This window comes from Lethenteron reissneri, chromosome 16 (genome assembly GCF_015708825.2).
Source record: "Lethenteron reissneri isolate LAM-NWPU_2019-01 chromosome 16, ASM1570882v1, whole genome shotgun sequence".
NCBI lineage: Eukaryota > Metazoa > Chordata > Hyperoartia > Petromyzontiformes > Petromyzontidae > Lethenteron > Lethenteron reissneri.
Window position 1 is genome coordinate 7,607,794 of NC_083794.1, and position 26,074 is coordinate 7,633,867.

The following is a 26,074-nucleotide window of genomic DNA, read 5'->3' on the forward strand; positions in this document are numbered from 1 at the left end:
ACCAGCACTAACTAGCAAGGTGAAGTATTGTCAAACATCGCACGTCAGCATGGGGAGGGCCTTCATCCAGCACTGGATGGACAAAGGGCTGTATGTTTATTATCAAGCCCTATTTGCAAGTTAATAACCAATAGTGGTCATCCAATGGACAGACTTGGTGGTCCGTACTATGTAATTGTGGAATGTATACAATCGCCCTAATTCTAGATTTGAAGCTTTCGTGACTGCAAGGATTCATACTCTTAGGCTTTTTCGGTAAAGTCACGTAGGTAAAAAAAGAAAAAGAAAATTAATAGAAGTAATAATAGAAATAAAGTAATAAATTATGATTTCTTATTTTATTTATATTATTACTTCTTTTAATTTTATTTGTATTTTTTACCTACGTGGCTTTACCGAAAAAGTCTAAGAGTACAATCGCCCTGTTGCTCATTTGAACGGAGAAACAATTTGACTTGACTTGATTAGAATCAAAACGTAGAACAGGCACATTGAGAGTGTGTACATGAAGGCAAGGACATAGCTGAGGCAGCATAGCGGTAATGGGCAGCAACGGATTTTGCTGAATTGCTGCCCGCTGACAATGTAGCCATCTATCAGCCTGCAACATGTGGACATTCGTGATTAGTATCCTCATCATCAGCAGCCATAATCAATCCACTGCTGGATGATGGCCTCGACAAGCCACCACCATCTCTCGCGATCCTGCGCTGTAATACGAGATCGGTATAAGGAAAATAAATATAACGTTTAGAATGCATATCTTTTAATGGTTTTAACTCTAACGGCAAACTGTATGCCCTGTAAATGGCGTTCATTCATTGTCCATTAAAATTATATTCTTGGTTCCCAGAGCTCGAATATGCTGCATTTAAAAAACAAGTTTAATTTAATGATTGTTGGTGCTATCCTCCTTGATGACCAGGCTAAGACTGTCATCTCATTGCGGTCGAGACCCCAGTTTAATCACGAGTGGCTGTCTGGATTCGAACGCAGGATTTTGGTGTCACTGACTCCCTGCTGTTATTAGCCCCCTGACATGGTGCTAGTCTGCGTGGCCACCTGGCCACCTCTGCTGCCCCTTATTTATATAACGTATACGTTCATATCCGTGGCCTAATTTGTCACTCAAAATTGTTCTAGGTTGCTGCTAGACTGGATTAGGCATGTAGGCAAAGCTATAGTGTGCGGTATACTGGACGCGGCGTTGACAGATTGCGGACTAAGATTTTCCGAACCACCAAAAGACCCGGCTGCTATGAAGCCCTGAGTCCAACGTATCAGCGGTGTGTTGGCTTCTCAACGGTTTTGTTGTCCACTGCCCAATGCACACAGTAGTTGACATGCTGGTGAGGGCACGGGCACCTGAGTACGGTGTGCGTGCAGACCACAAACTCTGGCTTGGAGTTCCACTGGTGGAACGAGATGAAGTACTTGGTCTGCAGCCAGATCCACTGCTGCCCTTTGGTCAGAAAGCGGTAGTGGCAGGACTTTCCCTTCCCAGACTGCTTCACTGGCAGACGGAGAAACGCGGCGCACACGTCGTTAGCACGCCCTTGCGGATTCTGTCACCCTCGCACACAGTGGCACGACCCAAAGTGATTTGCCCCATTGCCTGCACCGGCAGTGCTTGCTGAGATACGAGTTTTGCGTTTGGGATCCAACTTGTTCGACCGTGTGCACTCTCTAGAATTAAACATGGGTCTCTGCAAAGTATTCCCAGGAGGTTATACTTTCTGATTTTGCAAAAATCTGCTGGTGGGCTTTCAAACGCTTAGAATGGACAAATCTGTTTTCAAAGTCAAAGGCATAAAATACGGTCACTAAACTTTACACACCAGCTAAAGATGTTATATTCCATCAAAGAGTAAATCCACGAACTTCTTACATCAGTTATAGCTGAAATACGTCGGCAAATTGTTATTGTATTAAAATTTAATGAGTTTAATGGTCACTGTATCGATACCTGAATGATCATCATTTTCAATATTATAAAAAGTGATCTACTTGTTTTTGCTGTAACTGACGAACATGCTTGTGTTGCTGCCCCAGACCTCTGTTCTGTAGAAATTAAGTTTATGTTCAACTCAAACAAGCGGTAATGTAATGGAGAGTTAAAAATAGCATCAAATGGCTGCTCCTCTTGAGATTCCAAATATAGCAAAGAAGAAAAATCATGCTTGCGCATGGATTCCGTAACACTGCATTTGTCCTCATAAGTATATAATTATCGTGCGCTCAAAGCAACGAGAGATGACTTCACGTGACATAAGACATGTGACGTCGCGAGATGACGTCACACGTAATCACTTCACCGGGATAATAGGCGCACGCATGACGTGTCGTCTCGTGATGTCATATCTAATGATATCTTCACCTTCATTGGATAATACCTTGAGTGCTCTTTTTTTGCCGCCAAGTTCTCGGTAACCCTTTGATCAATGTGGCCTGTTTTGAATAAGAAAGGTCCCTTATAGCGACACTTTATACTGATTTGGTTCATTTTCACGAAATTTATTGCGGGCCCCTCGTTCCAGACCAACAGACAATTAACGGCGCTAATTGCATTCAGAATTTTCGACCTCAGCCGGGAAGCATTCATAATAAAAACAGCTTGAATCAGCGTGTCCCACGCGTGCAACAGCGTTGGCGACTATCCAGTCAACATGCAAGCCTGGGCCAACGTTGACACGTGGTTCAAACCAACGTCTGACCAACGTTCGCCTAACTTTAGCCCCAACGTTCGATGTCTTACTGGGCCAGGCCCTCGCTTGCTCTGGCACAACTCACAGTTTTTTTTTGGCTCCGCCCCCCCTCCCCATCCCGATGCGTTGTACGTTGGCACTCCGTGCCGTCTTTGAGCCCCGCTCCCCCTCCCTCCCGATACGTTCCATTCATTGGCTACCACATTCTGATGAGCTCCCCCCCCTCTCCTCCCTCCTCAACTTGCTTTTAAGGGATTACATCTTGAATCATTGCCTCACTTGATGCAGCTAATCCGGCTGTGACGGTCCCACCTGATGACGAAGACTTGTGTTGCCTCCGAAACGTCGTGATTTTTGTTTTATTTTATTTTTATTAATTTTGATGTTTTACCTACACGGTGACTTTACCGAAAAAACCTAAGAATACAACTCACAGTCCCTGTGGCACTGCGTGATGCTCTCCAGGTCGTCCACGTGGTAGTAGTCGTAGCCGGACGTTCCCAGGACCTCGAAGGGCAAGTAGCCGATGATGGGCGGTGCCCTGAGGTGCGGCAGCACACAGACAGCAGTGTTCGCGGTCAATTCGTGTCTTTCTTACTGTTTGTTTACATCACGTACGTATTTAGTTAGTTAATTCAGAAAAAAATGTGGTCGTTAACCAAGCCAATGGAACACAACCTGAAAAGTGTGCAAAACAAGCGTGGGGAAATGCCTGCTTGGAATTACATTGAGAGGCAAAGAGAGAGAGAAACGCGTGGATTAGAGAACCTACGCAGGCGAATTACTTCAGTATGACCGTTAATGAAAGCAGTGGCCTTGTGCAGGACACGCCACAATAAGGGATGAAGACCGACGGTCAGGAATACAAAATAAATAAATCTGTAGGTATTACGGGCAATGCTTTCATTGATGACAGCTAATGATGATTAATGATGATATAAGTAATCGGTGAAATTAAGATGAAGAAGATGATAAAACCTTGAAACCTGCATCTGAACAGAATAGGAGAAACATTTGAAGCAATTATATGAGATGGGGCAGAAGACACGTCCAGATGACGATGGCAATGACAATTACGCTTCTGATGGCGATGACGATGATGGTGACAATGGCGCTTTTCTTTATGAAGTTTTCCACCAGCTGGGCACTTCCTCCGTTACCTGTGATCCAAGAAGAGGAACTTCCACTCCAGGCTGTGTCTGGATGTGAACTCGGCACCAGCTTCCTCCAGCGAGGACAGCTCCTGTGAGAGCCGGGCAGCGCCAACAGTGCTCAACCGCTCCTACACATCTACTCTTAAGCTGGGTTCCACACCTGGGCGATTCAGTTGCGCAACTTGGTTGCATGCAACTGACATCTCCGCAACAAATTGTTCACAGTCGAGGCAGACTCGACTCTCGGGAATCGATATGCCCAGCAAATTGCAGCGATGCATTTCCTCGAGTGCACATTTGCGACCTGCGATTGGATGTTACAATCACATAATTCGCAATGTACGATGCTTGCTGCACAATTTCTCGCCCAGGTGTGGACAAAGCAGTTGCACGTGATGATTAAGTTGCACACTGCATGGCGTGGGCTTGTTGCGGCCTTATGCTCCGTAGGGAGCGAAGAGGAGTAAGTATTTCGAGGGCGATTTTGTTTGTGCCAACTTATCACTCGGATGTCGACCGGGTCTTACGATTCAATCAATTAACCAAAGCGCAACACATTCATAGCACATAGGTCTACGAAGAAGGACATTACCAAAAAATTCACCTATTATATATTTGTTTTTTAATTTTAAGGCAATGTTAGTGATGAATGTGTCGAGTCTTTGTGGCTTGTGCACCACTGCCAACACAGAAATCACGAAACTAGTTGGTTTTCATTTAACCTGGATTAACCTGTCATTTAACCTGACTCAGAACCTCACTGTGACAACACAGCTAGCTCCTTTATAGGGTGACTTGGGATGAAAGATGGCACAGAGAACAACATGAGGAGGCTGATATTTCTATTCTATATACATGAGCATGCATATAAATGCGTAGCCCTCTGTCAATCGTACTGCAGGATGAATGCTCTACCATGCTATGTGGGTCTTGGGGGTAGTTTGATGATACTTCACCATGCTAGTCATTGTGGGTTGGTGACCTGCAGCAGCCTATAACACCTATTTTTATGCACAATTAATTTTTTTTATATTTCTATGGAAATTTAGGTCAAATCTTTTTTTCATAATCAATTTTTTTTTGTTCATTTCACCAGATTTTTTACATCGATTGTGTCCGATTTTTACAGCGAATTTCAGTAAAACATTTACAAAAATTTTGTCGTACAATTTCTGATCAATTAATTTCTCATCGGAATTTTCCCAACGGAAAAAAATGTATAATTGCCAAGATGGTAATGACACCCAATTTGACAGAATTTTCACTCCATAATAGAGGCTTTATGGGTAGGATTGCCTAAATATAAATGTGTCGTTAAACCCGCCACCACCCAACACAGCCAATTAGTAAGGTTTGTCACGTAACAAAACATGCCAATGAGTTACTAGTTCAGCACACCGTTGTGTTGGAGAATAAACCCACAACATTTACAATTTGAGTACGATTTGCCGGTAATAACAACCAGCCCCCATCAGACGACAGCCATAATTGCGGTGACGGGCTGAACGACACATTTATATTCACGCGATCCAACCCAACAACAACAACAAAAAACCTTCGATTACCGATAATATTGGTCGCGAAAGCGCTGCCTCCCTACGTGTTAAACTAATTTTCTTTTCGATTTAAAGCTTTCGTGACTGCAGGGATTCATCTTCTTGGTTCTTTCGGTAAAGTCACGTAGAAGGGAAGTAATAAAATAATAAAAATAAAACATAATAAAATAATTCTCACGACGTTTTGGCTACAACGCAAGCAGCCGTCTTCAGGTGAAGAATGAAACACTGCCAAGCTAGGAGCTTATATATAAGCTGGGTTGGAGGTGGAAGAAAAGCACCTTAACAAAAAGAATGTGCATATCAAGAGGAATTTAGCATATTCATGGGAAATGCGTAGGAGGTGGGCGGGGGGGTTTCAAAGTCATATTATGCCCATGCATTATGCAGGATCAGCAGCATCAAGGGAGGGTGCAGGGAGTAGCATTAGCAAAGGAAAGGAATGTTAATAGTATGTAGCTGCAGTTACTAAACAACCACTGTTGTCAACGGTTGGCGCCTGCCCTGGTAGGGGCCTATGCCCCAGCCGCCGGGCAGATGGCGCACCTTGATGAACTGCGACGTGACGAGGTGGACCGAGGCGACGAGACAGGGAGGTGGACGCGGCGACTCCCCTGACAGCCCCGGGGTGGTCGCTGGCTCCGCTGTTGCCGATGCCTCCTCGGACAGGGAAGGCTCCGCCGGTACCTCCGCTGCGGAGACGGAACGCCGGCAATCGCACTGACATTCGCCGCAAGCGATTTGGCGGTGATTGTGCCAGGCTAGGTGCGTGCACTTTGAGGCCGTGTCGCGTGTAGAATGTTCGCTACTCAAGGTGGTCACGAGGCATGATCAGTTGTTCGTGGCTTAATTGAGAGAAGCCACACACTCTTAAAGCAGTAGCAGGACCAGCAGAATGCATCTAATACGCGGGCAACATTTATGGCTACGGGCTAATAATTTGCTAAGGGCCAATTACTGTGTATGCATCATCTGCGTGACATTTCAGGCCAATATAGCCCAATTAGTCAAAATATTGATTAAACCCTATTGAGAACCCATTGAGACTAAAAGTCTCTTTCTCAAGGGCAGAATTCTGAGTTACAAAACACTCCGTCGGGCAAAACAACTCCCACCCACCTCGCCGTGATGTCACGACGGTAACACTGCGACATGGCGAGCAAAGCCATTGCTGGAGAGGGTCAGAGGTTTGTCAGCTGATGGCAATGCACACGTCTGCCACGGTGGACAACGGGGACGAGTAACCCCTCTACAACTCTGAATGTTTCGATTTAAAGCTTTCGTGACTGCAGGGATTCATCTTCTTGGTTCTTTCGGTAAAGTCACGTAAAAGGGAAGTAATAAAATAATAAAAATAAAACATAATAAAATCAAATAATTCTCACGACGTTTCGGCTACAACGCAAGCAGCCGAATGAGACACTGCCAAGCTAGGAGCTTATATATAAGCTCCTAGCTTGGCAGTGTCTCATTCTTCACCTGAAGACGGCTGCTTGCGTTGTAGCCGAAACGTCGTGAGAATTATTTGATTTTATTATGTTTTATTTTTATTATTTTATTTCTTCCCTTCTACGTGACTTTACCGAAAGAACCAAGAAGATGAACTCTGAATGTATGTAGCCCGAGAGAACTACAGAAATCAAACCTGAGAAGGCACCTTCCATCGGCCCCGAGGGCCGCACATGTAATAAGTATCGCCCGAAGGATCAACATCTTTATTTAAACCAGGCAAGGTGGCTTCCCAGAACTGAACCCAGGACCCTCGGCGGTGCGTTCGCTCCCTCCGTGAACCGCTAGCCCCCTGAGCAGAGGTCGCAACCGGGTACCCGATACCCGTACCCTACCCGATACCCGGCTACCCGTACCCGGCCGGGTATGGGTACGGGTAGCCGTTTGCGACCCTGGTGCGGCCGGGTACGGGTAGGCCGTGAGTCACTGATGAGTAACCATTTGTCAATCATTTCGGGTAGGGTACGGGTAGGGAACGGGTACCCATTTGCGACCCTGGTGCGGCCGGGTACGGGTACGGGTAAGGAATCAAAACCCGTTTGCGACCTCTGCCCCTGCACCACCTCCACGTGGTGGTGCAGGGGTTGGGGACAGAGCGGCCCCGAGGTTTGCCCGGGTTGTTACCCTGCTCGTCGTGCAGGTGCAGCCGCAGGAAGCCGCTGAGCTTCACTCGCTCGTAAGTCGGCGCCTCCTCCTCGGCGAGACGCGTCGCCGCCGGCGGTGCCGACGGAGGCGGCGTCGGTCCCGCAGCGAAGTGCGCGAGCGCCTCCCCGCGCTGCAGGTGGCAGCAGAGCTCGAAGTGGCGCTCGCTCGGAGCGCCCGCTGCGTTCACGCACGAGACACGGGCAGAGGTCGCCCCCCCCCATCCCCCACCGACCCCCCCCTCCATCCCCCCCCTCCATCCCCCACCGAACCCCCCTCCATCCCTCCCCCACCGACCCCCCCTCCATCCCCCCCCCCCTCTCTCCATGTAACAACCCTCTGACAGACTTGGGGCAAAGTGCCGTTGGCGAACATCCACAAAACACTTTTCCCCATCGAGGCTTCAAAACTGTTGGGGGTGCATGCTAATTAGCCATCATCGACATCAGTAATATAAGTACATTGCGATTTGTGTGTTTTTAAGTAAATCCGAAGTAACTTATTCGGATTGTAACCGGTTTTCATTGCCGTATGCATTTTATTTAATTCAACATTTTTTTTAATCCTTTATATTAAGTTCATTTGCTTGCTTGCTTGCGCGCTTACGACGGTGCAAATATTTCTGTCGTTTTTTAACCCACTTCCCGTGATCCAATCGAGCTGACATTTTGCACACAGACTCGTTGTGCGTGACAATTTATTTTCGTGAAATTTTTTTTCCAAAATTTTACACTTTTTAGGAAATTTTTTTTTTATTTAATTACCAATTGCTTAATGGTGGCAGGCAATCATCTGACCCATAGGTGGCAGCCATCTCAAGCCAGAGGACGAGAGGACTCTAGCCGCCACGCATATAAAGGATTTATAGTGAAAAACATTGTTTTTACGGGTTAATTTTTTAACCTGTATATCATCTTTTGAGATGTAACATCTCGTTTAGGGTATCAAGTTACACCCTGGACACCCTTCACTACGAACGATACAACCCACTTTGATTTAGCCATGATCATTGAAGCTTGCCCGGTACACGGGAAGGTGATCCATCACTGTGCGTGGCTACCTTGGTCTTCCCAACGCTCGAATCATTTAATGCTGCGTCTGCCTCGTAGAGGTCCAGGTGACATTGTGCATGACCTGCCTATAGCTGTGAGCCAACCCAGTTAAGCATACGTGGCAATTGGCACAATAAGTCTGTTCATGACCAATCAGGGTGGTATTTCGTGTGTATATCCTCCGGGCACTCAAAAGTTGAACAAGGATGGGTTCACAAACTCACTTGTTGTACTGTACTGCCATCTCCGAGCCAACGCACAGCCGAGTAGACTTAGGAGTTTCACAAATCATTCATGATCCGCCAACCCTTGCATCCAAAGTGCTGCATCACGTGCATGTATCTACTATCTTGGCACACAACACTTTTGATGATGACGATGATCGTGATGATAACATATGAACATGATCAAATAAGAACGCCGTCTTCAGGATGAAATGTTCCGTGTGCTAACTTGAAAAAGGGAAAACAAATCTAGACAATTTGCAACACTGGGTCATTGCGAGCTGCTGTCTTGTTTAAATGTGAATGGCAAATTGCTTTAAAATTTACTGCATTCAACCAGAATAAAGGAAGCAGGCATGGGTGTAATAATGCACGTGGATTTGGCAAGTTCACCCTTATAGAGAGAAAAAAAACCCAGGGTGTAACGGAACAGTAGGTTCATCTTAATGTGACTCTTAATGTGAAACTATAATGAATTAACGCAACTGCCAGGTAGTAATTAGACCTGCCCTGCGTCACCTTCAAATCTCCCCTTCTATGGCAGTTCAACCCCCACCGATGTACGGACACACACACGCGCCAAGAATGCGAATGCAAATCACATTACGTGGCATTCTCTCCTTAAGAGCGCGGTACCATATTCGGGAATCTCCCAACTCGCCGTGGGCAGTCACGCTCCGTGAACACGCGACGTCACGGCGGTGGCGCGTTCAACGGCAAACCAATTCGCCAAATTGCTCGCGGAGTGTAGTAGTAGGTTTTTACCCTTTCAACTGGTACAAAAACTGACACCTTTATACAAGGCATCATGTTTGCAATAACCACAACACAAGCAGTCAAAATGCAAACAAAAAGAAACAACTCTGATGATGATAATGATGTGCACTGTCCTTGAAGTTGATTGGTCCACACCCGAGACAGCTTTTCTTAGAGCCTAGTCTCCATTGGTGTTGGACCAGATGACGCCAATAGGCGTCAAACTCAAAGACAGCGCACTATCAGAGTATTGAAAGCTCGGGGTAAGCATTTACACTATGAGACATCTCCTTTACCAGTGGCAAAATATAGTAGTAGGTTTTTACCCTTTCAACCGGTACAAAAAACTGACACCTTTATACAAGGCATCATGTTTGCAATAACCACAACACAAGTGTACCAGTTGAAAGGGTAAAAACCTACTACTACATTTTGCCACTGGTAAATGAGATGTTTCAAATTGCTCGCGGAGTGTCGGTTGGACCGCCGGTGCTCACGGGGGCCCGGTTGGCACCGGCGCCGCGGGCTGCACGCCACCACCGTGCTCTTAAGCCGAACGGCACGGTCACCACACACCTTGCGGGGCTTCGGGGGGTCCCTCCTGCACGTGGCTCAGGTCAGCCTGGAAAAGGCAACGCAGTTCCGCTTGTTCGTGCTCCGGCACGAAGTCGAATAGGTTCTGTCTGAGGAGCTCACTCTGCGCAATAGCGGAGACAGCGCGGGAGAGGCAGAGAAGGTGGAGAGCAGGAGAGTGGTGACGGGAAAGGCGGAACGAGGGGCAGAGGAAGGCACAACAGTCGCGTCATAGTTAGTACTCTTTGCTACTCTTCTGGAATTAAAATCTAAAATTTTAAAAATATTTTACCAGGTAAGGCCCACTGAGCTATATAGCTCTTTTTCAGAACATGCTAACTCCAAATGTACGGAAGTGAGGGTCGGGATCGTACCCACGACCTCTGGTATACCAGGCGAGGTAGTTAACATCTCGCCAAACAATTAAGTTTGTTCCAGGCAAGAGTGACGTTCAATGTTCGCGATGTTAGAGCAGCTGTGTGCGTGGTCGCTGCGCCTTACGCACCGGCAGGTAACCGAGGAGTGACGTGACGCTCTCGGACACGAACGAGATCTCGCCACTGCTCATCACGACAATTACGAAGCAGTCCATGGCCTGCGGGAGGACGGATAAAGGAACATTATCCACGTGGACACGTGTACAGATAGATAGACAGACACACGTACACATATATACAGACACACAGACATTCATATCACATCTCTCTGAGCCCCACAGAGTGTCAAGACAGCTTAGCCTTGGGGTGTTTGGCTCAAACCCATTGTTTGGCATCTTGGAGTAAATTGGAGTACCCAGAAAAAAACCCCAACACAAAACACTCAAAGCTCTGCACAGAATAATTAGAAATAATATCTAGATTTGAAGTTTTCGTGACTGCAGGGATCGATACTCTTTGGTTCTTTCGGTAAAGTCACGTAGGTTGTCCCACCTGAAACAATTGTTTCTTGCTGTGGTTGTCCCACCTGATGACAGACGCTTGTGTTGCGCCCGAAACATCGTGATTGAATTTATTTTGTTTTATATCTACGTGACTTTACCGAAAGAACCAAAGAGTATAGAAATAATATGTTTCTGCACTGCCCATTTCTTGACCAACTTGTAGCAAGGCAGGTTTGGGAGGTTCACAAATATGTACGATCCAGAATTCCCCTTTATTTAACTATTTTATTAAACAATTTGTAAATGTTTTTCGTATGGATACGAATTGAGTAGCATCAATAGATCGGGTGAAAATCCAACTGGAGGCTTCGGTGTGTGAGTAAATACCACTCGTGCCGTCGGGGGTTACTCGCAGTGGTCATGCATTCGCGATGCATTCCACTGGTTGCTGTTGTTGTTGTTCATAATACAGGTTTTTTGGGTTAGATATTTACGCGATCTAACCCAAGAAACCTGTATTATGGATGATATTGGCCGCACAAGCCTACGTGTTAAACTGTTGTTGTTAAACAATCGTCTCCACGTTGTGCGGATCCTGCGATCTTCGAAACGCGATTTCGAAAACCGCGACCCCTTAATTCTAGATTTGACCCCTTGCCTCGAGAATGAGCTGCGTGAAGTTGTCGTTGCTGAGAAAAGCTGGTTTCCACGGCGGGGGAGGCTCGTTGGTCTCCTGCTCCACGTTCAGCTCTGGAGAGGGGACACATGTAAGGGGCAGCTATTGCAGGCAACGCATGATGGGAAACCGACAGGGAAACGAGCAGGAGGAGATAGCTGTCCGATGCGTTTTTTCTGAGTTGTTCTGCGTGTTGTTGGGCACAATGCCCGATGTTTCGCTGCACGTGCTGGGAGGGAAACGTCAGACATCACGTGGCACAGCCCAGAAACGTCACAGAGATATGCAACACAACCGCGCAAACCGACGCATCGGTATTACACAATATGTTTTATGCAACCAACCACTGGGCTACATTGTCAAACTCTGCTACCTTTGTTAACCTACATTGCAATACAATACTTGTTATTTTTCAATCGGTGCATCTTGCCGGTTATGAAGTATGGAGTAGAAAGGTGAACGCTGACAAAGAACATGGAACGAGCGTTGCAAAGTGTACAAACAAGCGGGGAAAGATGAGTGCTCCCTGTACAGGATGGTCCAGATGTCTTGCGACTCCCATTGAAATCTCTAAAACTTAATGTTTTTTTTTCCTTTTAACGTAAGGTTTATTTAAAACAGAAATGAATATGCAAAGGGAACATTGTTCGGGGTAAATAAATTGCGGGGGTGGGGTGACAAGATATCTGGAACACCCTGTCCACAAATATATTTTTTTAAACACACACACAGACACATGGATCAGGGAACACGCGCATATTAAACACATCGTGTTGACTTTTCAATAAAGTACAGTGAGTGGGCTTAGGCAGTGCACGTGATGAGACCGGTGACAGAATGGCAGCCACGGGAGAAAGGAACACGCCCAGGAAGATGACCGCTGCGAACGCGAAAGCGGTGACATCAGCGACGGCACACAGGTGAGATTAATAGTGGCATCATAGAGGCTCATCACCAAGGGGTGTGGGAAGTTTCTTCATCCAGCAGTGGATAAACAATGGCTGGTGATTGTTGTTGTTGTGATATTTAATGGACTGCACAAAAGTCAGGAAGAACACGGGCACACATCAAAAAGCGTGCGTGGATCACGATATGGGGAGCGGTGGTGTAGTAGCGGTGAGCGCGCTGCGCTAAGAACCCGGCGGCCCGAGTTCGATTCCCGCACACGGCCGACACCGCAGTGACGATTATCTGAACCGGCCCTGGGCCTCCCCTAGGTCGACTCGGTCTCAAATAAGTACCTAGTGCGGTGCGTAGTAAACATTGCCACTGGGGAGACAAAGGCGGACGGGCGTGGTGCTAGCCACCCACCCCCTCGTGTGCGGTGACGGCCTTCGTAGGCGCTCGCTAACAGCACTTGGCCGAACAGTCTGTTAAGGCTATACGGGGGATCTTTGCTTTTTGTACACATTTCTAAGTGTATATGACATCACTCGCTGGCTTCACACCTTGCATGCGTCGTCAAAATGAACAAAGGCGGGGAGGGTTCATTTACAAACTGACATCAGATGTGTCGTTAGAGAAGAATGGAGCGCGTTAAGCTGGTGGGATAAGGGGGGGAGGTTACATGCACATGTGCTCAGAGAGAACGGTTACATCGCAGGAGTTACTGACACGCGTTCTCAGAAGGTGGAAGGAATGAGTATTGGAAGAAAACTTTGTCGTGTTTAGTTTGCTGTCCTCCCGCACCTCCGATTGTGCACGGTCGGCTACGTACGGCGCGAAAGAAGCTGAACACATTCTTAGGTTTTTTCGGTAAAGTCACGTCGGTAAAAAATTAAAATTAATAAAAGTAAAATAAAATAAAAATCACGACGTTTTTTTAACTTTTATTAATTTAAATTTTTTACCTACGTGACTTTACCGAAAAAACCCTAAGAATATGAATCCTTGCAGTCACGAAAGCTTCAAATCTAGAATTGAAGCTGAACACACACACATATTTGGGATATTTTTAAGGAACAACATTTTTTTCTCTCCTAATTTTTCAGAGCCGTCCGCACGAGGTCACCGCGACTGAAACGCGTCGTGGTGCTCGCGATAGTGACGTCACCCGGTGTGCCACGTGCTCACACCACGCTCGGCAGGAAAAGCGCGGACGTGAATTTGACACGAAGTCAATGCACGTGGCATCAAGACTTTCTGATGCAGAACAGCGTTTTGGGATCATCCAAAATGTTGTATGTGGGCCCAGATTTTTATGGGGGTTTTTTTTATCAATCCAAAACCCAGCGGGTACATTCCGCAAAGGTTGCATATGCTGGAGAAATTGTGAAGATGATTTTGCCGGGAGAAAATGGAAGGGAAGAGGGATGGAGTTGGATCAGTTGGTGGGGCAATGTGAACGTATGAACGAGACTCTCCCGTGAGAGATGCCGAAGATCGGAACAAAACGGGAAAACCATCTGTCGTGTCTCTCTCTCTCTCTGGTGTCATCAACTATGCGTCTATCTACGTTGACCGTCTTTCGCACCGTCCGTAGCCAACCGTGCTAACTGAAGCTGCAACGTAGCTGCCAGCTGATAGGCAACAGAGGCGCCGGGCGTTGGGATCGTGGGTGTCGATGCAACAATGCACGCCGTCGTCCGTGCCAAGTTTGTTATATACACACGTGTCCACTGCCCGGGGACACTCACCGTGGTGGCTGCTAAAGAAGTGGAGAGTCCTCTGCAGCACCGTGGGCTTGTCCATTCGGGACTGGCCATCGGGCAGCAGCGCGCCCAGCTCGCTGATGAGTTCGTTGAACTGCTTCCGCCGCTTCTTCTCCGAGCGGATGCGCTGAGCGCTGCACGCGTCGAAGCGACAGCAATCAAGAGAGCGGCCACGGCGGCGGCGGTGATTGCGCCTAGACGCCCCCACGCTCATTTACGGAGATTCGCCCCGAAATTGCCGCAATTTACAAAAATTGCACCCCCGCCCGTCCGTCCGTCCGCCACCCCCCGGCTAAATGACTTGCTGGGAGCCGGGCACCCCTTGAGCTGAGCTATGAGAAGATCCATCGAGGACACAAACTTGACCGTGGATATATACCTGGGACAATTATCAAGAAAACGGTGTGTGGATGGGGGGGAGGGGGTTGTTTAAAGCGCTAACTTTTGGTGAGCAGATTTTGTCAATGTGCAGACGGCCATTCTGAACCACTCGTATAATACAACTGGCACTGCGACAACGAGGGTGAGGTCTCAAATTGGCATTACTGGATCAACTTTCAATTGTAAATTCATCAATTACCCAATTACAAAATAAGTCTACAACAGTACTGTGTGCAATTGCACGTTGATGCAACGATTGAGTGGAAAACCAAAAACCAAGGAACACGCCCAAGAGGAAACGTTCGCTGTGGAGATGGAGTGATGGGATCAATGTGTGTGCAGGAGCTAGTTCCGTAACAGGCTACGGCTTGGGGAAGTCATCCAGCAGCGTATTGATCGTGGCTGATTAAGACGTTGATGATGCTGACGAGCTTGAATCTTAAACGTCCAAAAAATATCAACAAAATAAATATGTAACGTGTTCTCCTGGGAGGGAGGGGGCAAGCATGCAACAACCAACAACAAACGATGAGTTGCGATACATTTCTCACCCGGTGAAAAATGTCAACAAAGGTGACAATGAAATTCGCCGATGTGACAAGGTGGATTGTGCCCGCCCCTCTTAAAAAGCCACATGGATGAGCAGCGCAGCACTCCGCGGCCACGTGCTGGGCGAACCGCTGTGCCCGTCCGTGGGTCGGTGCGATGACGTGCGGTGCGTGAGCGTCTCACCGTTTGGCTCTCGTTCTTTCATCTCTGCGTCCCGTTTCATCTAAGCCTCCCGGGCCCCTGTAGCCAGGTAAAATAGAAATTTACGCTACATTACAGCTTTTATAAACGTGTGGGATATATGCCCCAGAAGCAATGCCACTTATATTGAAATCGTGAAAAAATAAATGTTGTGGGTTTAGTCTCCAACACACCGGTGTGCTGAACTAGTAACTAATTTCACGGGGCCTCCTTTGCCAGTACCAAAACGAGAATAGGTTTTTCCATTTTTTCTGGCAACAAAACAGGTGTTAAGATGTTAAAACACCAAGCTGAAACCTTTTACAAGGAATCATGTCAGCATTAACCACAATACTTGTGGTCAGAATGCAAACAAAAAACGTACTCTGATAACATGCATTGTCTTTGAAACTGATTGATCCACACCAGAGACAGCTTTCTTTGGAGCCTCGTCTCAAAAGGTGTTAGAGCAGACATGATTCCTTGTGAAAAGTTTCAGTTTGGTGTTTTAACATCTTAACACAGCTGTTTTGCTGCCAGAAAAAAAGGGGAAACCTATTCTCATAGTAACTAATTGGCATTTTTTTGTTTACTTGACAAACCTAACTAATTGGCTGTCAGGTGGCGGTGGGTTAACGGCACATTTATATTTACGCGATCTAACCACAAAAAAAAATTATGAATAAAGCCTACGTGTTAAACATAATAAATTACATTTTTGAAAGTTTGTATTTGGCGAGAATGTCTAGAAATCTGCACGGTACAAAGCCATCCGCGCTGTGCGGCACGAGCCTCGAAACACCAAAAGACCATTTGCACCGTGCTGCCCCATCCACTCTACTTCCACTCTTGAACAATGGCCTGCATAGCAAACACTTTTTTGTTAATGACGCTGCTGTAGTGCACGATGCTGTTCCAAAAACTATTCGAGGGCAGTCACAGCCTTTCATGCCGTTGTAAAGCTGGCCCTGGCTCCATGCTGGCACAAGTGCAAGGAAGGGACACGGATAATTTGAAATATCCAAATGTTCATGACGTTCCCACGAACGTATATCAACATGTTTTTAACCAGAGAACATTAGACATAAGCCTTCGGGAACAGCTCGCTCATATATACATATCAACATAAGTCCAAGTGAACGTGTATGCAAATATCTACCGTTAGTAATTTGGTTTATGTTGAACACAATTTTGTGATTAGTGGTTAACATTGCAGCCAAAGTGTTCTGTAGGATACATTCTGAAATGGTGGAAACAGTCGTGAAGCCAAATATGCATACGCACGTTCATGTGTTTATATATCAACAGTGTTAAACCCATCACAGACTTATGGTACACCATGATCAGAATTAGATGGCTTAGTGTGTCATCACACAGAGGGACGTTCTGGATGGTGGAACACATTTTGGTTATATTCTAACAACGTATATATTTTATCAGCACAATAATAGTTGCATTTAAATATTACAATAATTAAGCATGCACCAAATATTATATCCGCTTTTGAATTGAGCTGAATTTCAGCAAAAATATTTTTTTATCAATTCTGTTTCAATTCTACCATTAACACATTCTAAAATTGGAAAATGAATGGCGAATACAATTGTAGCTGGCTTTTGTAGTCTATAAACAGGAATGTTTTATTCAATGGAAAATGATGCATCCACCCTTGCTCTTGCAAATAAATACAAATAAAATATATAGGAATAACCAAATGCATTTATGAAGATGGAGCCAGCTATACAGAGACTGCATGAAGTCACAAGTAAGGCGAGGATGAATACTCTCACCGAGGCTTTTCACAGCAACATTCGAAGATAATTAATGGAAATTGAATTGGGAAAATGAATACCGTTTCTACAATTTGGATGCATGGTGAGAGAGGTCAGCGAGAGGGAAGGGAGAAAGTTATATGTGCGTCAGGTGACACAGGGCAGCGAGTTAAGGTGAGAGAGGAGGTGTGTAATGGGAGGTAAGGAATGGAGCATTGGCTGCGTGACTGCAACCCTAACCGTACATTAGTCTGATTCATTGATGGCGCTTGCCAGTGTAATGACTGATGAAAAAGATTTCGAATTATCATTCAGCTTCAAGTTAAAATCCGGCTGAATACTTAATTATGCATTTGATATTTGATAAAAGAGTGCTATTTGGTGCACCCCTCTTAGAAAAAAAAAACTGCATAAACGACACGCCATGCGTATGTATGTGCAAATAAATGCGTGTCTCTGCTACCTACAAATAAACTAATGAATGCATAAATACACATTGGGAATGTTATGCATGTACACATATTTTAACAATAAATAATTATGTTGTGGTGACCGATGGTCAATAATAAGGCAGGGGTGGCAGCCAAGGAATGGAACCCATCGAAGACTTCGTCCATCAAAAACCGAGTGATTAAATCCGCTCGTGAGAGAAGGTACTAGTTGAATTATTCCATCATGGGATAATGAGGACATGGTGACGGCTCTGGGGGAGACCTTCACTAAGCAATTGTGTGTTGACCGACTCTCTGTGTCGTAATACATAACATTTCGATATTTTGCTAGGTTATTTAATTTAGTGTGTTCTTTCTCCCTCTCTCCTAATGTTCAAGCCTGCGTACTTCACTACGCGTCTCTTCGTACTCATTGACATGTAATTTTTTTCTCTAACCCCTCCCTCTCTCTACCTCCGTCCCCCTCTGTCTATTTAAGGCCACCCCACAGAGACGATCCCCCCTCTCTGTACCTGTGTTGCTCTCTCTATGTATCTTGGTGATATCTGTCTGCTTATATGTCTGTCTATAGTTTTCTGGTTAGATTTTATGTTGCTATTTCATTATACCTGATGATGATTGCTTGTGTTGCAATCGAAACGTCGTATGCTATTATTTAATTTATTATTTTATCTTTATACGTGACTTTACCGAAAGAACCAAAGAATACTTCACTAAGCAGTAGGTCGATCGCGGCTAATGATGACGGTTGCTGTTGAGTTGCGTAACAATGCATTGTTGTCGAGACGGTGCAGAGCAAGGGATGAGGGCGCTCACTCTTGATGACTTCCCTTCTTTCGTTTGGCCATGACATCGTTCCTGCCGTCCGTTACGCCATCGTCCACGCCGAACATTAAACGCAAAGGGAGAATGATGCTCGGTGCCCGGGCCTGCTCCGGCGAGGGTGAGAAGGGCGATTTTTCACAGGCGGTCACTGCTCGCAAAACACCAAGGAACCACGGACCGACGGCTCTATCCGTGACGCATGATGCAGAAACTGAAACGTCATCAATGGAACGTGGCTGTGGAAGTCCATGTGTTCGCTTCGTAAGGAATCATCAAAGCCTCTTTGCAATTCGTCGAAGACGTTCACTCGTGCTCGAAGCTTACTGGTGCTTTTTTTAATGCCCTCTGGATCTTTTGGCACAGAGCGTGATATTTACTTTTCTTCCAAACTTTATGGGAATGCTTGACACTAATCACGTGAAATTCAAAGCTGTTCAAAGTGTATTCGAACTGCGTGTCTATGTTGGAAATGTTTTTGAACACCATTAGAAAAAAAAATTCCCTCAAAAATGCTTTGAAAAGTTTTTTTTATCTGCTAAATATTTTATTTTGTAGATATGTTTCAGACTTTCTTCAGTTGTCCTTGTGCATACTGCGATTATCTCGAATGCTCACTACAACTTTGGAAAAATTCTTTTCCCTGAGGATTTTGGAATGTCCACCACCACTTTTGAATTTGGTTTCATGGTGAAGATGTTCATCTTGACTTTTTCACAGGATGGATCTGTAAAGCAAACCAAATATATTAACAATATGTACATTACATACACAGTACATGGATTACACACATATAATAACAATAACAATTGCCATTTTCCACTAAGTAGTGGTGATGTCACCACAGTGCTTGTGCCAGGCTAGATGCACCGTGAAGCCACGTGAATCATCGAAGGCTCGCTAACAGGACGTCACGGGACAGACCCAGGTGCCAAAGGGTTGACTGAATGAGATGACTGTGCTCCCACTGTGACATATTTCTGCGTTTTTTCCACCCGGTGCTCCGCTCAACACAAGCGTCGCTCCTCTGCTCTCCGTTGTTACTGGAGGGCGAATTCCTCCAATTACCCAGTAGTGTCCTTCACGAGCCTCCTCCACAGAGGCCGACCTTGACACTGCTTGTACTCGTCATCGGCAAGTCCAATCAGCTCCACATCCTTCTGTAACACATCAGCTCCATCTCTCTTTAGCCCGTACTGTGTCCATTTAGCCCCCTCTATATGGCCAAACAGAAGCTGCTTAGGCATGCAGTGGCTGGATATGTGTGCTACATAACCCAGCCAACGCAGCCTCACCTGCTGGAGGAGCTCACTGATGTGACTGTATAAGATTTTTCAAGATTCGGTGAGCTCCTTACACAATCCAGCCTAATTAAACCCAGGATGGATCATAGGCAGCCCAGCCTGAATGTTTCAAACCAGCATAAATATGCATTTAAAGGACTCCACATTTCACAAGCGTATAAAAGGGAGGGCATAATTGCAGTCGAGAAGACACGGAGTTTCGTATGGAGCGATGGGCCTGGTAGCTTCCACACAGCATGACAAGCACACACACGCATGGACACACACACACACACCGAAGGTGATTATAGACATTTACTTCACCTGAAAGGGAGAGCCACTAAAACGCCTATAAAATATTGCAGAGGCAAGGCAATTCCACTCAGTGCAAATTTAATGTGAACATTATATTCCCGTGCCGTCAATTTGCCAAGAAATTGCCCGTCGCATTATGCACATGTGCTCAGCGATTGCGAGTACATGGGATGTAATTCGAATCTGCATTCCATGGGTGCTGTTGTTCCAAACACGTGTACAATGCACGCAGCAATTTGTGCGCATGTAAAACTCTCATCGTCACTTCCTGAAGAAGTTGCTTTATGGTCCTCTTGTCGAAAGTGACCATGTGAATATATTTGAGCAAATTCGACATGAGCAGTGATGCAGTGATAGACAAACTGTGGAGCAGATCCTTCCAGGAACAGGAACGAGAGCTTTACACAGCCATACAAAGTCGCACGTTCAGAGCCACTGCTTAATTTATCCTTAATTGTTTTGTTTAACATGTGTACATTTAAACGACCTCTTCTGAAATATCTGGTGGGCATAGAAGAGTAGACCAAGATCCCCTCTCGAGCTTTCCCTCCAGTGGAGACCATTCCGCCGGCAGTGGTGTGAGTAAGCATTTGCAGGGCTGCACCTTTGCTGCGTTGAGGTTTAACGTATACTGCTCATTTGCAATTCCAAATTGCCTTACTTTGTGTGTCCTGATCATAGTAATGAATACTGGCTCAAAGGAAATAAATGGGGTGGCGAATTGGGCCTGCTGCTACATGACTTAGATGGTTAAAATAATTATATCCGACCCTCAGCCTGTCTGCATTTGTTCGTAACACCAATTCATAGCATTTGATTTGAGTGAAGGTCTGAGGACCAATAAGGGCCACAGCACTGTGTGAATAGGCAACAACTGCAATGTGGCATGATGCTCATAACCCACTTAATTTTTATTGCACAGTGCACTCAGTAAAGACGGATCATTGTTGGGCCAACGTTGGGCCAATATTGGGAACACTTTCCAACCACACGTCGATTTCAACCACATGCCAACGTTGTGCCAACAGCTCCAACCGCATGCAAACGTTAGGCCATGAGCTCCAACAACATGTCAACGTTGTATTCTTAGGTTTTTTTTCGGTAAAGTCACGTAGGTAAAAATTTAATATTAATAAAAGTAAAATAAAAATAAAATAAAAATCACGACGTTTCAGTGAGAGCCTCTCACTTGATACAGCTATCGTGCTGTGACTGTTCCACCTGAAGACGGAAGCTTGTGTTGCCTCCTAAACGTCGTGATTTTTATTTTATTTTTATTTTACTTTTATTAATTTTAATTTTTTACCTACGTGACTTTACCGAAAAAACCTAAGAATATGAATCCTTACAGTCACGAAAGCTTCAAATCTAGAATGTCAACGTTGGCTCAACGTTGCAGAGTTTACTGGATCATTGTCAAAGTGTTCATCATAACGCACGTGCCTCTGTGTGTGTATATATATATGTGTCAGGGCTATCTGCAGTGGAATCATGTACCGCACGTAAATGACGCGTAATGAAACTACTTTTATCCAATTCACAAGAACAGTGGAGCAGACGGTATTGTAGCGGCTGTTCCAGCGGTATCTTATCTCCCAATTCAACCTTCTGTCATTCTCCGTCCTATCACACGCAAGTATATATAAGTATATAGTCGACTGTGCTTAACAATATCTGTGTATGTACTGACAAAACTTTTCAAAACTGCTGCACACATTTCATAAACGATGAACTATGTGGTCCAATTATAAAGCAACCTTACCTCCTGACATGGTAGACTACTTAAACCCGAGCACCCCCCCCCGCCCCCCCACACACACATCTCACAATGCCTCTGGAGAATAGCAGCATTCTGTAGTGTAGGTGCTTGAGAAGGTTATGTTTTCCCACCGGTGCCTCAACTCAATGTCACAGTCACATTACTAAATGACGGGAACACACCAAATTCCGACTTCCTCTGCATTGTATCAGAATAAACCAAAGATAAGAAGTTATCCCCACAATGACTACAACTACCAACCTCTAGAAAGTTCAAATACATTCCAGTATTGCCAAGTCCAGGGTGAGTTTTCTTGTTATAATCAATATCACAGTGCTGGGCCAAATCTAGTTCAAAACCCAACCACTTTGTGATTAGTAACCAGTGACGTATCGACATTATCAACTCAGGGGGTGCGGCAATCGGTCACGTGGGGCTCCAAGATTTGATTTGAATTAATTTAAAATAAAACGTGAAACGTAAAAGGAAAGCAACGTCATAAAAATATATGTTTAAACCGCGTTTTAAATATCTTTTGTTCCTTTACACTTTTGTTGAAAACATCTCATGGTGGTTGTCAAGGGGGCCCCAACTCGTAGCTTTGGCCACCAAGGAGAGGGGCAAGGGACCTCCTGCCTGCCCCCCAGGCTCGTTACGCAACTGTTGGTGGCCCTAACTAGCTCATTAAAGTCCCTGCAGGAACCATCGCCATTTCTTATGATTACTACGATGCCTGTTTGCCCAGGAAGATCCTCGCTGAGTCTCAAGACTCTTTTAGTCGAGAGGCTCCTGCCATGTTTTTTTGTTGTTGCAGTAGGGGGGCATTGTTGCAATGGTTAATCCCAATTGCGCAATTGGGATGCTTGGCCGATACCGCGTGGGGTTCTTGTTGACGACGGAACGAACCCAGAGATCTTTGAGTAAACCCATGGCAGCATAACAGGGCGAGAGCACGCCAGCTCCACACAGGACGGCGCCCGACTCATTCAGGTATGAAACCCAGGTCCTTCCTGCTAAGAGGCGCGGGTGTTACCGCTCCGCCGAGCTGGCACCCACGTAAGCCAAAATGTCCCAACTATGTATGTATATACGCAGCAAATAATCACTGTGTGAAGGAACGAGCAAATAAATGTAATCCGACGAAATAAGCAATTCAGTATCCGTCATCCGATGGAGATCACTGTGCCGGGGAAGGACACCAGAGGGAGTCACTTCAATAGGCGCGAGCGACACTCGCGGCACGAGAGCATTTAGCCTTGCGAAGACTCTCTGTTGCATGTCGATCAAATCAAACAATATTATTCTCAAGGGCTGGAATAAGCGAAATCAAGTGAGAGGGAGAGAGAGAGAGAAAAAAAGACATTTAAAATTATGGTGGGTTTTTTGTGTGTTATGCAGTCATTGGTGACCAGGCTGAGACCATCAATTCAAGACACTCAAACACATTCCTCCTGCGGAGGGAGCTGGTCGGAACGTTGGGTTGCTCGGTCAATGGCCAGGGTCAACGGCGGCGTGGTGTATTCCGCAAATATGGCCGACTGTGAGGGCGGGCACAAGCCGGCGTGAGTAGGTTAAACGTTGAGTTTTATAAGGGCACCACGGGGTGACCAGCCCCTCCCCACCCAACCCCACCCCTCCCACCCCCCACCCAGCCCCACCCAGCCCCTCCCCACCCAGGCCCTCCCCACCCTCCCCACCCAGCCCCTCCCCACCCTTCCCACCCAGCCCCTCCCCACCCTCCCCACCCAGCCCCATCCTCCCCACCCAGCACCTCGCCACCCTCCCCACCCAGCCCCTCCCCACCCTCCCCACCCAGCCCCTCCCCACCCTCCCCACCCAGCCCCTCCCCACCCTCCCCACCCAGCCCCTCCCCACCCCCCCCCTCTCCACCCAGCCCCACCCCTCCCATTTTTTAATGCACGACGGACGGACACAATAATCCCCTGTGGGCTGGTGTAACCAGGAGGTTCCTACCAGTATAAGCATCTTGTTTAGGTAGTGGCGTAGTAACTGCATTGGCAGCTACCAGTTAAAGAAACAAACGCCAATATACCTGCTAGAATGTGTCCCCTCGGTGCGGGAGGTGTAGCCAGCCTTACTCCACCACTGTGGTATGCGCACGTGAATTCTTAATTATTATCATTTGCACGCGCCTCCAATTAGCGTTCATTGTTGGCTCATGAAGTCTAATAATTGTGCATGTACCGGCCTGCACCGGCACGGACTAACACGCCGTAAATCCTAAGGGCACTCCTCTCTGATGGAATTGAGCCACTCTTGGCAGATGTGTTCCTTTACCCGTTTGTGCGTTTACAACGATTCTGATTCACTGCCACGCACACACACACAAGGCTTGTTCTACTTAGGAGGACAGAGAAAGCAGGAATCGTTAGATCTCAAGCTGGGCGAAGAGCAGAGGACACTTCACTTTCATGTCATCCCTGCATTTTGTAATTTGCATTCGCAGTGAATGCTGCCAAAGCGGAGAGGTTCTGTACCAGTGACTCATAAAGAACGACTAATTAGCACAGGGAATACAATTTGTGATCCCAAGGGCGCTGCGGTAATTTAAGTGGCTTTGACCAAACGCAGTGTCTCGCTTTCCACATTTGGTGAAAACGTTCTTTTTCTGGCTCTATTTAGGTCACCAACGATCAAACGGCGGAGGCCTAAAGTCCTCTCAAGCCCCTGTCCTCCCTAAAGAGTCAAAAGCTTTCCATATTTACCAATCCATCTGACGCGTGCACGAACGCTAATTTCCAAATGCACAGCCGGTGCCTGGCGGGTAAATAAGGACCGCTTAACTGGGTCACTGGGTGGGAGGCATGGAAACCGAGAGTTTAAGGGGCGATCGATTTGTGGAGCGAAACATACAGAGCAATGCCCTAGTGCGTGGTGGTGGTTTAAAAAAAAAACCCTCTCCCCGGAGGGAGGGAGGGAGCGCGCGGAAGCTGTAATCGCGGCTATATTGGGCGACGCCCAGGCGCGCGGATTAATCTCCTCCGTCGCCGGGCGCACGTGCGGACCGCGCACGTGCGGTGCTCACGAGCACGTGAGGAGCGTCGGGGACATCCGCACGTGAGGAGCGTCGGGGACATCCGCACCTCACCCTCCACCCCCTTGGCTCCCTCCGAGAGCCACCCCCACCCGCCCGCCCGCCCGCCCGCCGCTCCAGCCGTCACCCCAACAATACCGCCCCACCCACGCCCTGCATCGGCTTCATAGTGCACACTGCTTGGTGAAATATTAGAATGTGTTGTGTTAGCTTGCGGAATTCCAATTTCGATTTAAAGCTTTCGTGACTGCAGGGATTCATCTTCTTGGTTCTTTCGGTAAAGTCACGTAGAAGGGAAATAATAAAATAATTAAAATAAAATAAACATAATAAAATAATGTTTTATTTTTTTAATTGTATTACTTCCCTTCTACCTGACTTTTCTTGCGGAATTCGTTTTGTCGGCGGGTTTAACACGTAGCGTAGGAAGCTTTTGCGACGAATGTACCGATTTTTTACCTCACTTTATACAGTAAATCTAGCTGGGACGGTCCCACCTGATGACGGAGACTTGTGTTGCCTCCGAAACGTCGTGATTTATTATTTTATTTTATTTCTATTATTACTTTTATTAATTTTAATTATATTTTTTACCTACGTGACTTTACCGAAAAAACCTAAAAGTATGAATCCTTGCAGTCACGAAAGCTTCAAATCTATAATTAACGATTGAGAGTTGAGTTTTGGGTCAGATCTCCGTGTAAGTGTAATGTGTGTCGTACACCCTCCTCCACTCGACAGAGGCGATATAAAAAAAATTTGTCACGTGATGAACTGCGTTGGAGAGCGATCCATGTAGGTTCTGTTGAAGCGGTAATACATTGGCCACGTGTGTTCATCACGTGGCAACTCTTTTTATTTGGCGTGTCTTCTTCTTTTGCATGGCCGATGTAGATGCAGAGCAAGGACTACAATTTCACGTTTAGATGGTCAAGCCAACGGATAACCGCGTCACTGGCTGTGTTGGGTCCACACACGTTATACTTACATGGCGATCTGACCCAAAAATCAAATATGAAGCATTGTCACAGCATGTTCCCAATATAGTTTTTTTTGTCATAATTGGAATGTGTTTTTTTTGTTTAATCGTTGAATGTGGGGTGAAAAGGTAATAGTTATGTAACTCTT

At 46.2% G+C, this 26,074-nt stretch overlaps 1 protein-coding gene across 1 annotated transcript in view; it reads right to left on the reverse strand.

Annotated features, from left to right (window-relative positions):
- The window catches only part of LOC133342891 (circadian locomoter output cycles protein kaput-like), a 60,251-nt gene that overhangs the window by 12,349 nt on the left and 21,828 nt on the right, over positions 1-26,074 (reverse strand). Inside the window, 11 exon segments of the mRNA XM_061552263.1 lie at positions 1,366-1,513; positions 3,140-3,246; positions 3,866-3,948; positions 5,962-6,107; positions 7,549-7,746; positions 10,175-10,295; positions 10,677-10,766; positions 11,710-11,801; positions 14,364-14,512; positions 15,492-15,548; positions 18,529-19,261. Coding sequence (XP_061408247.1) covers positions 1,366-1,513; positions 3,140-3,246; positions 3,866-3,948; positions 5,962-6,107; positions 7,549-7,746; positions 10,175-10,295; positions 10,677-10,766; positions 11,710-11,801; positions 14,364-14,512; positions 15,492-15,548; positions 18,529-18,605 — 1,268 coding nt within the window. The 5' untranslated portion in view covers positions 18,606-19,261.